The sequence below is a fragment of the Macrobrachium rosenbergii genome, chromosome 55 (assembly GCF_040412425.1).
Source record: "Macrobrachium rosenbergii isolate ZJJX-2024 chromosome 55, ASM4041242v1, whole genome shotgun sequence".
Lineage (NCBI taxonomy): Eukaryota > Metazoa > Arthropoda > Malacostraca > Decapoda > Palaemonidae > Macrobrachium > Macrobrachium rosenbergii.
In genome coordinates this window covers 71,728,549-71,744,052 of record NC_089795.1, presented here as the reverse complement: position 1 = coordinate 71,744,052, position 15,504 = coordinate 71,728,549, and the positions used below count along the sequence as shown (strand labels likewise).

General features: G+C 37.3%; 2 protein-coding genes across 3 annotated transcripts in view; one reads left to right on the top strand and one right to left on the bottom strand.

Moving 5' to 3' along the window:
- Positions 1 to 12,548, top strand: part of LOC136835396 (alanine--glyoxylate aminotransferase 2, mitochondrial) — an 88,036-nt gene extending 75,488 nt beyond the window's left edge. For both annotated transcript variants that reach the window (XM_067098885.1, XM_067098886.1), the window contains exon 11: positions 12,282 to 12,548. In XM_067098885.1, coding sequence (XP_066954986.1) covers positions 12,282 to 12,377 — 96 coding nt within the window. In that variant the 3' untranslated portion in view covers positions 12,378 to 12,548. The remainder of the gene's footprint in view (positions 1 to 12,281) is intronic.
- The window catches only part of LOC136835397 (RNA-binding region-containing protein 3-like), a 48,083-nt gene that overhangs the window by 3,114 nt on the left and 29,465 nt on the right, over positions 1 to 15,504 (bottom strand). The window contains 1 exon segment of the mRNA XM_067098887.1: positions 12,680 to 12,872. Within this exon segment, the coding sequence (XP_066954988.1) occupies positions 12,713 to 12,872 (160 nt within the window). The 3' untranslated portion in view covers positions 12,680 to 12,712.

Sequence of the window (15,504 nt, the reverse complement as noted above, 5' to 3'; positions counted from 1 at the left end):
GGAGTCTGTGCAGCATTTGGGGGCAGGATCCACCACCTTCATCTTTCCATCCTTGATCCCCTGCAGGTGGTCATGGGGCATCTAGTATCCTTGGAAAAGCTAGTATCTCATCTCTCAGATATGCTCTCTTCAACTCAAGGTAGTGCATTTTTGAAAAGCAGCAACTGTCTCAGTACATTTGGCACCCAATCACAGAGAACATACAGAAGACAATTAGAACCCCTTGATGGGTGTTTCTCTGGTTCTATCAGATCTTGTGTTGATGTTTTTGGATGTCTCAACTCCTAACTATGGAGATCTCCAGTTAAAAGGTTTACGGTTGCTGGAGGATCAAAGGCAGCACATCACCGTACGTTGTCTTCCTCAACCTTCTCAAGTTGTGTAACTTAATATGTCATTACATCAACTTCCTGTCAAACAATAAAAGTGCCATCGCCTGTTTATCATGGGCATCTTTGCTTAGAAAGAAAGGAACATTATCATCACCATGCTATGGTTCATCCTAGGAATTCACAAAATGATGGCAGATGCTGTCAACTGGAATCAACAGATATCTCCTTCAGAGTAGTCTCACCATCTTGGCTTCTGCAAAGCCTTCTGGTACATGTGGGTGGACATCCCTACTGGATCTTTTCATCACATGTGAATGCCCCTTTTCCACCGTACTGTTCTCCAGACAGCCGCTGCTTAGGAACAGTTATATCTCTCAGCCACTAAGGGTTTGTTGTAATATGTACCAAGATTTTTATACACTTGTCATTTGTACTTTTCATACTTTTGTCCTTTTGTCATTGCTTGCTGTCATACTGAAGGTTTGTTTGCAACACAGATTGGTGGGACCATCACTCAACATGTAAGATTCCTCCCTCTTGTTTGTGTATTAGGCTGTACATAGGAAGTGTATGTATATCATTACCATTAACATTTACAAGTTCAATGTCCTGCACTTTATTTGGGACTGGTCAGAAGTTATATTCTTTTTCCAAAAGTGCTCCTGTTTATCGCACGCAAACTTGTGTTTGAGTTGAATGAAGCTTGGGTAGTGGCAGCCAAGCCTTTTATTGTCACAACAATTTATTCAGCTCAACAATGGAGAAACTAATGGAGTTAGCCTGCCTGGACTTGAGACCCCAGTTTCCCTACAGCAGCAAAGGAGTGGTGACACTGGCACATGAAGTTTTCAACTTCATTGAAGAGTGTGGGGATAGGCCTAATGCACCAGACAAACTAAGGACACAAGTGAATTGCATAACCCATAAAGTCTGTGAACACATCAAGGAATGTACAGATTTTGAAACTGCCATTGCTATACTGGAGAAACTGTATATAAAGACCCCTAATAAAATATTTGCAAGGTATTTACTTGCAACATGACAGCAAAAGCCTGGCGAGTCTTTAAATGAGTTTTTGAGAGAACAATGCAAGTTAGGTAAGGACTGTAACTTCAAAGCTGTAAGTGCAGAGCAGTACAGACAGAAACCAATTAGAGACACCTTTATTAACGGCCTAGCTCCACCTATAATTTGCTAACATCTTCTAGAAAACAAGACTCTTGATCTACAGGCTGCTTATGATCAAGCTTATTCTTCAGAATAGAGGGTAAGCATAATGCCAATACTTACACCCCTTTGGCCCCACAGATTGTGCATACTGCTCCCACGGTAACCAGCCCATACAGCAGGGGAAGATCTTGCAAGTGCCACAACAGACACCATCACAGGGTTGTGATTCAACTACTTCAAGAAGCACACATTGGCAGTTGCTCTCTCTACAAAGAAAGGGTGTTATTTTTGCAGTGGGCCATACCACAGTCGTACCACATGTCCAGCATTCTGGGCCACATGCGATAATTATGTCAGGAAAGATAATTTTGCTTGATTATGCAAGTCTAAATCATCTACAGGCAAGATTTACAAGAGCTACAGTATTTGACTCCCCTTGGCTGTCCATGCAGCAGTCACTGGTACCAAGTTCCACCAAAGCCTCCACCAAGCAGCCATCTCAACAACGATCAGTGGACAGATGTTAAGTGCACTTGTTTATTCCTGAAGTCACAACATTTACATAATTGAGGACTGAGGATGTTGCAAGGTAATTAATGCTCTTAAGTTATTACACACAAACTCTCATGGTTATGTCACTGTAGACCTACCTCTTGTTCCCAATGAATAAACTTATCCATCCACACATCTTGGGTTAATGAAGGATCAGTGCTCTTGAGTACTACTTGGCCAGAACTTCCAAAAACAGTATCATTGTAACCACTGAGTATGGTGGACCTAAGCTTCCACTCAGCCTGCCTGATACTAACTCGTCCTGTGCCCTACCAGCAGCTGCAATGGAGAAACCATCTCATTTTCCAAATCCGTCAAATCAAGACATTTCAGTAGAGATGATAAGGAATTCACTGAAGAAAAACAAACTACTTGCTGAAGGCATAACTGAAACTAGCCTATTTCTGTGGAGTACACATGTGGTACTGAAGGATCCTTAGACCGCTTAAAAAGTAGGATATGCGTTGATTATTTCCCAAGAGTAAATCAGTATACCTATTTGGATGCTTACTCGTTACCGAGAATTGACACATGGAGAATGATCTCTCAAAGTATGGTGTGTTTCCTACCTTTGACTTGAAAACTGCTTACCACCAAGTACCACTGAAGGAACTGGACAAGAACTATACAGCTTTTGAAGCCAATGAATGTCTAACAGTTTTGTAAGATTCCCCTTGGAGTGACAAATGGTGTTGCAGCCTTTCAACAAGCCACACATCTTAAAAGAGGACAACCTATAGGGTGACTTTTCTTATCTGGACATCACCACCAATGCTGGACATGATCAGAATGTACAACACTTTCTCAAGGTCATCAATACATGATGCCTAACCCTTAATGATTCTAAGACAGTTAAGTCTGTGTGCTCCATCAGCGTTTTTGGATACTGTGTGGGAAATGGTATCATTAAGCCAGATCAGAGAGAGACTGCCCACTACAGGAGCTTCCACCTCCTACAAATCTGGGATCCTTCAAGAGAGCAATGGGGATGTCTGCCTACTCTGTCAAGTGGATGCAGGATTTCTCAAGCAAGATTCAACCACTAGCAGGGACAAAGAAGTTTCCTCTAGATGAAGAGGCCCTGAAAATGTTTTATCTACTCAAACACGAACTTGAAAACGCCACCCTTCACTCTGTGAATGAAAACTTACCCTCAGAGTTGAATGTGATGCTTCTGAAGTAGTTATCTTAGCAGTACTAAACCAAGGTAGTAGGCCTGTGGTATTCATGTCCAGGATTCTACAAGGAAGCGAAGTACACTATCACATTATAGGAAAGGAAGCCATGGCCATCATGGAAGCTGTATGTAAATGGGGCCACTCTTTAGCTAGACATCACTTTGATCTCATTACTGGCAACACTCTGTAGCTTTCATTTTTGATTGACAACTGAAAATACACCAAGATTAAAAATAGCAAGATCCAAGAGTGGTGGATGGAACTTGCAGCCTTTAGTTATACAGTACCCTATTATCCAAAAGGAAATGTGGTCCCACTAATCTACATGATGGACTTTGTCATCATGCAGTGACGCATCTGCTGCACTTCATGATGTCAAAGAATCTTCCATTTTCCACCGAAGATGTCAGAAAGTTTTGTACATCCTGTCAGGCCTGTACAGAGTTAAAGCCATGGTTCTACTGGCCTCATGAGGGAACACTTGTCAAGGTAACACAACCAATGGAAAGGCTGAGCATAGACTTAAAGGGATCTCTTCCAAAAGCATCACATGGCCTATTCATTCACTGGTGTTGACGAAAACTCATATTTCCCCTTTGCCTTCCCATGCCCCCACATGAACACAACAACAGTAGTTACACACGTCTAGAGCAGATATTTAGCCTGTGTAGGATGCCTAACTACATTCACTCTTCAAGGTACAAGGTCTTATCTATCTCAGAAGGGAGTCTCAGTGAGTCATACCACCCCAACTAGCAATGGGCATGTGGAAAGCTCAACAGTTCCATATGGAAGGCAATCCAGTTGGCCCTCAAATCACACACAACCTGCCTGATCAGCACTGGGAACTAATGATAATGTGGTGTTGCACTCCATTAGATCCCTCTTGTCCATATTAACAAACATCACACTGCACGAATGCTTCCTTGAGTTTCGAAGTTGTTCATCTTCTGAGTGGAGTTTGCCTTTTTTGCCTCATGACACCAGGACCAATATTGTTGAGATTAGTCTGAACAAGTAGGAATGAGCTGCTGGTGGATAAAGTCTACCTCTTGGATGTGACCCCAACATGTGCCAACATTAGACATCAGGATGGACAAGAGTCAACAGTTTCAGTTCATGACTTGGCCCCATGTCCTAAGGGTCAGGTCAACTACCCCAGCACTGCTATTACCACTGAAGATCAAGCACCCTTGCTTCAACTGGCACAGGAGGCAGAGGACCACGACACCTCACCCAGAAGCCAAGGAGAGGGAGGTTGTAACTTCTCCTGAAGTACAGAGTCGATGTGGCCAGGACTGATTAATCACGGGTTTTATGTTTAAATTAACTACAGTATTGTACAACACTGGTATTTTGTTTTAAAGCTCCACTGTATAACATGGTACAGTACATTATCATACACCATAACCTTCTTTTGGTAGTGGTGATACTTTCATCTTTTCATCTAGACGGGTAGAATGTTGTAATATGCATGGAGATTTTCATACTTTTCTCATTTATACATACTTTCATCCTCTTGTCACTGCTTGTTGTCTTACTCAAGGTTTGTTTACAACACGAATTGGTAGGACCATCCACTCAACATGTAAGTTTCCTCCCTTTTATTTGTGTATTAGACTGTACATAGGAAGTGTATGTATATTACTACTTTGTGTTTACAAGTTGCAATGTCTTGCACTTATTTTGGAACTAGTAAAAAATTTTATTTATTATGCAATAGTGCTATAAGGTTTTTTTTTTTGTAGGCCAACTTGTGTTTGAGCAAGATAAAGCTTGGGTAGTGGTAGCCAAGCCTTTTACTGTCACAACAGGGGGTTTATAGGCCTGCCAAGCAAAAATACACTCTTCCAGCATGATGTCGATGTAGACAATGATTAAAATATCTCCAAGCTATTTCATTACTTTAGACAGTGCATTCCTCGATCTTCAACTAAACCTTTAAGTTGAGATTTGGCTTGGGTGTTGCACACCTCATTAACCTTTCGTTTTTTAACTTGACCTTAAAGACATTGGTCTTATTGGCCCTGATTTCCTCCAGATGTGTCGTGAGATCCACATCTAAGCTGAGGAGGTCTCCCATTCCAGTCAATCATCTTCAACCAAGCTTTCATTTGATCTAGATTCCAAAGACAAGACTCAAGCTTTGGGGAGGCATATTCTCACCATATAATCCTTTGCTATTGTGAGTTTACCAGGTTCCTCCAGTGAGGATCCTCCTCTTCATGCTTTTTCCTTTAAATTTATCATGGGAGTTTTCTGATCTAGAAAAATACAATCTCCTAATGGCTCCATCAGGCCACTTCTTGAGCATATTTGGATGTGTCACAGGAGAACCTTTTCCAGGTTAGGATACAAGCTCGCAGGGGTTCATTCCATTTCCTCTTCACTGGTATCAAGTTCAATCTTGAGCTAACGGCTATTCTATGAACAGGCACTTGAAGGTGTCACAATGCCTTATCAATTTTTACTTGCATGATGTTGCTCACAAGTCTCTTTGAGTGTAACTATCTTGGCAGACTTAGTTTTGCCAATTGAGAGGGACAAAGTCATGCATCCTCATCCTCTTCATTCCTCATTTTCATAGTATAAAGAGGCATGGCTATCTGCAGTACCTACCTTTATACTTCATGAAGCCACCTTTGGTATTTTGTTGCCACAAATACAACCCATTGTTTATTAAATACAATCTATGCTATATGGGTTGCTTTGGCCAGTTCTGAAGGAGAGTAGAATTCTGACTACCTTGTGTTCTCTCCTCTCTATGTTGACTCTTTTTCCATGCCTTCATCCTCGCTCCTAATTGCAATTCAGATATTCTATGAATACTGTAATGGGTTCATTATCAACAATGATACTTTTACAAAACAAAACATGGTTTCTCATACAACTTATTAGTCATAACTTCTTGTGAATTCCTCCAAGTGCAGCACTCTACCTTCTTGGGTGGGCATGAAAGAATGAAGCAAGTTTAGGTGTCATCTAGATGGTCTGGGCAAGCACAGTAAGGATTAAATCTTGTAGGTCGAAAAAGATGTGCAACTGGTGTAATTGTACATAATGGGTCTCCAATATGAGATTCACAGAAGCATACTGGAAATAAACTCTTGGAATCTATAAAAATTTGGAAACTATAAAAAATAGTAAATAAAAAATTTTTAAAAATAGTAGATAAAGGTACTGACAGTTTAAAGGAATGTAAGATGACAAATGTAGGAATAAAAAGATGACAAATATGAAAGGATGAAAGATAACAATGAGGGAGTTCATAAAGGAGCAAATTAGAAGGATGATTTACAGAGAACACAATATAAACATGAAGAAACAAATGAGATGGGAAGAGGATGAAGGAAGACACTAGGAGACTGGCTGAATAAGAAAGACAAAAACAAAAGAAAAAGTGGAGGGAAGAATGAGAGGATGAATAAGAAACAACAGGAAGACCAGAAGAGAAGAGAAGGTGCAACAATAAACAAGACTGAAAGACAATAAAGATAGAAGACATATAAAAGGAAGGAAGAGGGCAAAAGAAGGTACATAAAAAGAAAGAAGAGGGCAAAAGAATTATAATGCATTTACTAAAATATGGATAATGATGAAGTAAAGAAGGAACCTGGTAAAAAGATGAGACAAGACATATAAATAAAAAAATTGGGCAATATTAAAGGAAGATGATGATAAGGCTGCCTGGAAAACAGCCAATAAAGGAATGACATACAGTAATAACAAAAGGAAAAGATGACAGTAATGAAAGGATTAAGGGTAATGGCTGAATATAACTTTTCGAAAGGAAGGGAAACCAAATCAAGGAAAGATTATAGACATCAAAGAGAGAAGGAAGTTATGATAACAGAGAAAATGAGAGGAATGATAAACGAAAATGACAAGGATGAATAGGATAAAAGGGAAGACCAAAAAGGAGAAAAATAAAAGCTACCGAAGAATGAAGGCAACGAAGAAAAGGTGGACATCAACAGAGACAACACAGAGAAAAGAAAGTAACACTGATAAAAGTAAAGTATGAAAAGAAAGGAAGAGACAGGGTGATGAAAATTGAGAAAGCACTGAGAAAGACTGCAAAGAAGGAAAAATTAAATAAAATGGAGAGAAGAATGATAACAAAATAAGGAAGCAATGTTGGTGACAAGGAGGGATCAGAATGTAGAAAACATGGAAGGACAAATATAAAAAGACGCAAAAGAAAAAAATGAATGAAGCAGGAAGACTGACGGAAATAAAAAGGGAGCTAAATAATAACAGCAATAAAACAGGAAACAAAACAAAGACAGCAGTAAAACAGGAAGCAAAAACAGAGCGCAGTAAAACATGAAGCAAAAACAAAGAAAAAACAAAAGCCAAAAGAAGACAGCAGTAAAATAAGAAGCCAAAAGAAGACAGCAGTAAAATCAGGAAGCCAAAAGAAGAAAGCAGTAAAATAAGAAGCCAAAAGAAGAAAGCAGTAAAATAAGAAGCCAAAAGAGGAAAGCAGTAAAATAAGAAGCCAAAAGAAGAAAGCAGTAAAATAAGAAGCCAAAAGAAGAAAGCAGTAAAATAAAAGCCAAAGAGAAAGCTGAAATAAGAAGCCAAAAGAAGAAAGCAGTGAAATAAGAAGCCAAAAGAGGAAAGCAAACAATAAGAAGCCAAAAAAGAAAGCAGTAAAATAAGAAGCCAAAAGAAGAAAGCGGTAAAATAAGAAGCCAAAAGAGGAAAGCAGTAAAATAAGAAGCCAAAAGAGGAAAGGTAAAATAAGAAGCCAAAAGAAGAAAGCAGTAAAATAAGAAGCCAAAAGAAGAAAGCAGTGAAATAAGAAGCCAAAAGAAGAAAGCAGTGAAATAAGAAGCCAAAAGAAGAAAGCAGTAAAATAAGAAGCCAAAAGAAGAAAGCAGTAAAATAAGAAGCCAAAAGAGGAAAGCGGTAAAATAAGAAGCCAAAAGAGGAAAGCGGTAAAATAAGAAGCCAAAAGAGGAAAGCGGTAAAATAAGAAGCCAAAAGAGGAAAGCGGTAAAATAAGAAGCCAAAAGAGGAAAGCGGTAAAATAAGAAGCCAAAAGAGGAAAGAGTAAAATAAGAAGCCAAAAGAGGAAAGCTGTAAAATAAGAAGCCAAAAATAAGAAGAAAGCGGTAAAATAAGAAGCCAAAAGAAGGTAAAATAAGGAAAGCGTAAAAATAAGAAGCCAAAAGAGAAAGCGGTAAATAAAAAGCCAAAAGAGAAAAGCGGTAAAATAAGGGGCCAAAGAGAAAGCGGTAAAATAAGAATAAAAGAAGAAAGCGGTAAAAATAAAAGCCAAAAGAGGAAAGCGGTAAAATAAGAAGCCAAAAGAGGAAAGCGGTAAAATAAGAAGCCAAAAGAGGAAAGCGGTAAAATAAAAGCCAAAAGAGAGAAAGCGGTAAAATAAGAAGCCAAAAAAGAGAAAGCTGTAAAATAAGAAGCCAAAAGAGAAAAGGGGTAAAATAAAAAGCCAAAAGAGAAAGCGGTAAAATAAGCCAAAAGAGAAAGTTGTAAAATAAGAAAAAAGAGAAAGGTAAAATAAGAAAAAGGAGAAATGGGTAAAATAAGCCAAAAGAGAAAGCGGTAAAATAAGAAGCCAAAAAGAGGAAAAGCCAAAAGAATGGTAAAATAAGAAGCCAAAAGAGAAAGCGGTAAAATAAGAAGCCAAAAGAAGAAATCGGTAAAATAAGAAGCCAAAAGAAGGAAATTGGTAAAATAAGAAGCCAAAAGAGGAAATCGTAAAATAAGAAGCCAAAAGAGGAAATCGGTAAAATAAGAAGCCAAAAGAAGAAATAAATAAAATAATAAAAGAAAGGGAAAGCTGTAAAATAAGAATAAGCCAAAGAGGAAATGGTAAAATAAGAAGCCAAAAGAGGAAATCAAAATAAGAAGCCAAAAGAAGAAATTGTTAAAATAAGAAGCCAAAAGAAGAAATCGTTAAAATAAGAAGCCAAAAGAAGAAATCGTTAAAATAAGAAGCCAAAAGAAGAAATCGGTAAAATAAGAAGCCAAAAGAAGAAATCGGTAAAATAAGAAGCCAAAAGAAGAAATCGGTAAAATAAGAAGCCAAAAGAAGAAATCGGTAAAATAAGAAGCCAAAAGAAGAAAGCGGTAAAATAAGAAGCCAAAAGAGGAAAGCGGTAAAATAAGAAGCCAAAAGAAGAAAATAAACGGTAAAATAAGAAGCCAAAAGAAGAAAGGTAAAATAAGAAGCCAAAAGAAGAAATCGGTAAAATAAGAAGCCAAAAGAAGAAATCAGAAATAAGAAGAAAAGAAGAAATAAAATAAGAAGCCAAAAGAAGAAAGCGTAAAATAAGAAGCCAAAGAAGAAATCAAAATAAAATAAAAGCCAAAAGAAGAAATCTGTAAAATAAGAAGCCAAAAGAAGAAAGCGGTAAAATAAAGCCAAAAGAAGAAAGCGAAAATAAGAAGCCAAAAGAAGAAAGCGGTAAAATAAGAAGCCAAAAGAAGAAAAGGGTAAAATAAAAGCCAAAAAGAAGAAAGCGGTAAAATAAGAAGCCAAAAGAAGAAAGCGGTAAAATAAGAAGCCAAAAGGAGAAAGCGGTAAAATAAGAAGCCAAAAGAAGAAAGCGGTAAAATAAGAAGCCAAAAGAAGAAAGCGGTAAAATAAGAAGCCAAAAGAAGAAAGCAGTAAAATAAGAAGCCAAAAGAAGAAAGCGGTAAAATAAGAAGCCAAAAGAAGAAAGCAGTAAAATAAGAAGCCAAAAGAAGAAAGCAGTAAAATAAGAAGCCAAAAGAATAAAATAACAAGAAGACTAAAAGAAAACAGAAGTAAAATAACAAGAAGACTAAAAGAAAACAGAAGTAAAATAACAAGAAGACTAAAAGAAAACAAAACGTTAAAACAAGCATTAAAACAAGAAGCCAAAAAAAGCATTAAAACAGAAAACCAAAAGAAAACAGCAGTTCAACAAGCTAAAAGAAAACAGCAATAAAAGAGGAAGCCAAAAAGAAGGCAGCAATGAAACAGGAAGCCAAAAGAAAGCAGCAATGAAACAGGAAGCCAAAAGAAAACAGCAGAATACAGGAGGCCAGAAAAAGCCAGCAGTAAAACAGTGAGCAAAAAGAAGACAGCAGTAAAACAAGAAACCTAAAGATAATAGCAGTAAAACTGGGACCCAAAAGCTTACAGCAGTAAAAAAAAAAAAAAAAAAGCTGAAGGACGACATAAGGAAAGGAGGAAAAGGAACTTGATAAAATGAAAGGAAGCAAAAACAAAAGAAGAAAGAAGAGGAACATGACAGAAAGATCAGACAAAAGAAAGAATAAGGTCTCAAACACAAGGAAAAATGGAAGGGTTGAAAAGTCTCAAGAATTAAAAAACAAAAGACAAACCAAGACGACACAAAAAAATTACGAAGGCATAAGGAGTAGTACGATGAAAAAGAGTTAAATTTCTTAAATAAGGAAGAAAACCATACACAGAAGTGAAGATGGTAGACTATAATAGAGGAAGAAGGAAGGAATAACAACAAGAGAGACTAAAACTAAATGAAAACAGTAATAAAACACGAAGGATGGAAGAGGGAAGAAAGATGGCAAAAGGAAGGAAAGAACTGAGGAAGAAGCAACAAAAAACATACTGGTTTTGGAAAAAGACCGAAAACAATACCCAAGAAAAAAGCTGGAAACAAGGAAGGAAAACTAAAGCAAAGCATAATGGTAATAAAGACAAAGAAGGGAGAGATGACAAAGAAAAAGGGTAGGGTAGCTTTCTACTTGAAAGCTGAAGCATTGGGGCTAAAAATGCCATCCAGTGTAGCAGGCAGTCCTTGTTTATCAGCATCAACAGTTAATGGTGTCCCGGTTTTACGATGCTTGGCTAATGGAGTTGTTAACTAGACTTGAGACGCCGGTAAGCGGTTTATCAGCATCGGTAAGCAATTTATCGGCTTCAGTAAACGGTTTATCGGCACCGATAACCAGTTAACAGTGCTATTAAGCAGTTTATTGGCGCTGTTAAGCGGTTTATTGGTGCTTACAGCTTTGTAAATGGCATTTATTACCATAATTATTGTGATGTTCCAGTTAATGACGATTTTTGGTTATTGGTGCTCGGCCGGAAACAGAACCCCCGCCGTTAACCAGGGACTGCCTGACAGCCAGAGATGGTGAAGATATATATAACACCCTTTACAGATGAAGAAAAAAGAGAAAATAAATTAGGTGAACAATAGTAGGATAGTCAAAAAGCCAAAATGAAGAAAAAAAAAAAAGTTTAGCAAATAAGACATTTTGCCATAGTAGCAACATGTGGAACAGCCCTTAGAACGAGGAGGGCGAGTTACAGGATTATATAGAATTGGCTGTAAGCATAATGGACTAATGATAGCCAACCCATAGATAGCTATAACACTATAAATGCAGCAATGAATCAAACCGATAAGCAGCTAGCAGACTAGACTTGTGGCACTGAACCATATTGTGACCTATCTTTGGCTATGGTATGTGCCATTTTAGCACCTATACAATGCCCATCTATACAAGAAGCCAAATTAATTAAATCCCCAACAAATAACTGTGTATGCCCAGCAAAGAACAGAAAAGAAATTTTGCAAAGATAAGAAGAAAAAGCTGAGATTAAATAGTTATTACCCACAAGCACGAAAGACCTGGGCAAACAATGAAAGAAAATTTAATATATTCAATAATAACTAGCTTTTCCAAAAAAGAGCATCTATACCTGCACAAACATTTGGCCAAAAAATGTTTACACTGTATACAGAAGGCATGGGAAGGAACATAAAGTGCTCTTTAAAAAACCTAAATGAATGGCATTCAAGTTCAGCAAATTATGGTACATGATATTCTTAAGGAAGATGCAGAATCTGTCAAATGCATCCCTCAAGTCTTCAAATAACAATTACATTGGCAACTCTGCTGATTTAAAGATTTGTTAAATGTATAGTTGCAACTCTGTTGATTTAAAGATTTGTTAAATGTATAGTTAAATCTGTTGTTAAGTTCCAAAATGTACTTAGTATAAGTCAGAGTTTGTCTATTAGTATGTGAAATTACATGACATTCTGTAATTTTTCAGGTCTTCAGGATTAAACCACCCATGTGCATATCAAAGGAAGACGTGGACTTTACTATCAATGTCCTGAGGAATGTGCTACACAAAGTTCAACAATGATGTCTTGACAGTAATAACTTTAAACCTTTTGTCATATCAATCAATATTTCTTGATTTCAACAATATCTGCACAGAATAACTTTAAACCTTTTGTAATATCATCAATCAATGTCTCTTGATTTCAAAAGTTGACATGCACTGGCATAATTAATAAATATTGACATGAGAACAGTTCTGTATGTTATTTTAAAACCTTTTCTTACAAACTTAATATTCCATTGGTAAAGGCAGAAAAAGGGTGAGAAAAATCAACAAACTAATCCATTATGCCATTATGTAAGAGAAAAAAATGTTTGACATACCATTCCATCCATCCATTTGAAGTTTACCAGGTGCTAGGAAGGTTTTACTTTGCCAAAGGCAACAACCATTGGTTTGTCATTAAGAATATAACCATTTGTGTCATTAAGAGCTTCTGTTGCTGCCTCAACAGATGGGAATGTAACAAAAGCCTGACCCTTCATCCGGCCTTCTTTCATTAGTCGAATGGAGAACCTGTAAACCAAAGTACAGCATTATAACTAATAAAGGATTTCTCATCCTGCTAAGAATATACTGTAATGCACCATAGTACTGTATCAAATAACCCAAATCTGAACATATATCTACCAGCATACTACAGTCATACCACAAACTTAAGCGAGGTTAGGTTCCAGCCCCCCCTCGTCATAAGGTGAATTTTCGCCTAAGTTTGGCACATTCCCTAAAAATGCTAATAAATGCTTATTTATAGAATTTAAACACTAAATATGACCCTAATCGTGCTCCAAAAGTATTATGCTAACTTTGTTAAATGAAATTAAAGTTACTGTAATTTCATTTCATTTGAAAGTTGACTTAATACATTTCCCTTAAAAAAAGAAATAAATGGTTGATGTAAAAATACAGGAGAGTCTGAAGAGTACATATACTATTTCTCTCTCCTCATTCTACTGATCTATTTTTAGAAGTCTTCTCAACCTCGTTTTGAGGAACTTCTTTATTCTGGAATAGTCTCTTTATCTTTCTCTCTTTTTTAGATTGGTGCATTTATAGTTCGTAGACGGTACAGGTAAAATTAGATCTATTTAAAATTATCTACTGTACAGGTAAAGACATACAGAGAACAGTAATATGTAGGCTGCATAACTATGAATGAGAGAGAGAGAGAGAGAGAGAGAGAGAGAACCAGAGAGAGAGAGAACACTCCCCCTTCCTGTCACATTAAATTGACATATTTGACAGCTTTGCCTTCAAGCTTCCCTTCAAAGAGTTAACTAGATATTTGTTTGTTTAAAATAAAAATGTTTGTATTTACAGTTAACTTAATATTTGAAAATTAATACTTATTATTAGGTAAATCATTTATTTATCATACAAAACAAATCAACATATGCTTGTACCATAAAAATTCTCTCATCTCAGTAAAAGAGAGAGAGAGAGAATTATTATTTTTATTTAATGTTATTTAATTTACACATAAAAGCTTGACATTAACATAAACACTTGTGCAAACATATGTGAATCCTCGAGTAACCCTGCAAGTCGGTGAAAAGTTCGTGTGTCTGTGAATTGGCACAACTCGAATCGCGCAAGTTCAGGGTATTAATGTACTCGGGTACAGTGAGGGGTATGTAATCTTGCCCACTGGGCATGTGTCAGTCAGAGCAAAACTATAGTGAAATACATGAAACATTTCTAATAAGTAAATAATTACAAAGTATAATAATAATAATTTCCAATCTGCGGAGTAAACTATAAATATATAATACTCCATACATTAGTGTTAAACCCATTTCTGGCAGTCACTGGTGTGCCATCCTATACAGAATGTGAACCTATCTAAAATAACAATATCCAAGTGGATCTTTCTTGTCTGGATCTTTCTTGTCCTCCCTGGGGTGAAAGTAGGAAATTGGAATTCTGAAGGCTTCTGGGGCTTCTGAAGGCTTCAAGACAATCTCCAGGCTCTGTAGCCTTTGGATTTCTTGAACATTACTAAAGAACAGAGTTTTATGGAGAAGAAGATTTCTTTGGGCTTCGAAGATTTTTTGGGGGGAAGCCCAAGTTCCTGAAGATGAATAAGCCCAAGTTCTTGGAGATAAAGTCCAGAGGCTTCTGGGGCTTCCAAAGGCTTAAAGATGATCTCCAGGCTCTGAAGCCTTTGGATTATTTTATGGAGAAGGAATGGATTTGGTCCTTCCTGGAGAGAGAAAAGGCTTAAAAGATTTCTTCGGGGGAAGTGGATCCGACAGGAGCTGAAGATGGCTTCACAGGATCCTGGAGTCTTTAAGAATTTAAGAAGACGTTATAATCCAATGGGTGTTTCTCCAGGAATGCTTCAGGAACTGAAATCTTAGTCATGAAAATGCCTTAAGGATACATTTTAATCCAGTTATTTAACAACTTCATTTTCAGTGCATCACTGATATATATCATGTAAGCTTGCTCCTCTGTGCTTATTGAGGGCAGACAGCTGGTATAATTATGCATGCTTATTGAAAACTTACAAACCATGCCTAAAAGAGGCAAATGAAGGTACTGAGGAGAGACAGGAGAGATTAAACTGAGATTATGAAAGAAAGAGGCAGAGACGTGCCAATGGAACACCCAAAGAGAAGTCCTTAAGATTGCAAGAACAACGCATTAGAGATCAACATCATCTCTCACAAGAAACTGACAGTCACCACTCACAGAGATTAGCTGAACAACACGACAGAGATCATCGTTGTCTACACAATGAAACTAACCGCAAAGATCAGAACGTTTGCAAACACACTGTATGGCAGCATATGAAGCTACTGAGGGGAGAGAGGGCTGATTGTGAATCATGGGTTTTGTTTTGAAACTGTTTCCCATAAAAAAATAAAATGCGGTGCGATGAAGGACCCAGTTCATGACTGGCAGCTGCGTTTAAACAGGAAGTCCGTCAACTGCCCTCCTGCCCTGCGCAGCGTAGCGCGCGCCTCTCGCTATTAAATAAAAAAATAAGAGGGTCATAGGCGTAACCTTGTCCTTTAGTTAAATGTTGCTGTACCTCTCATAAAGCCTCATGTATACATTACAGTAATAACAGGAAGGATTAAGGTGTAATACTGTACACACAAAGAATGGTAACCATTAATCTAAGTTATCCTCAAGATGATCT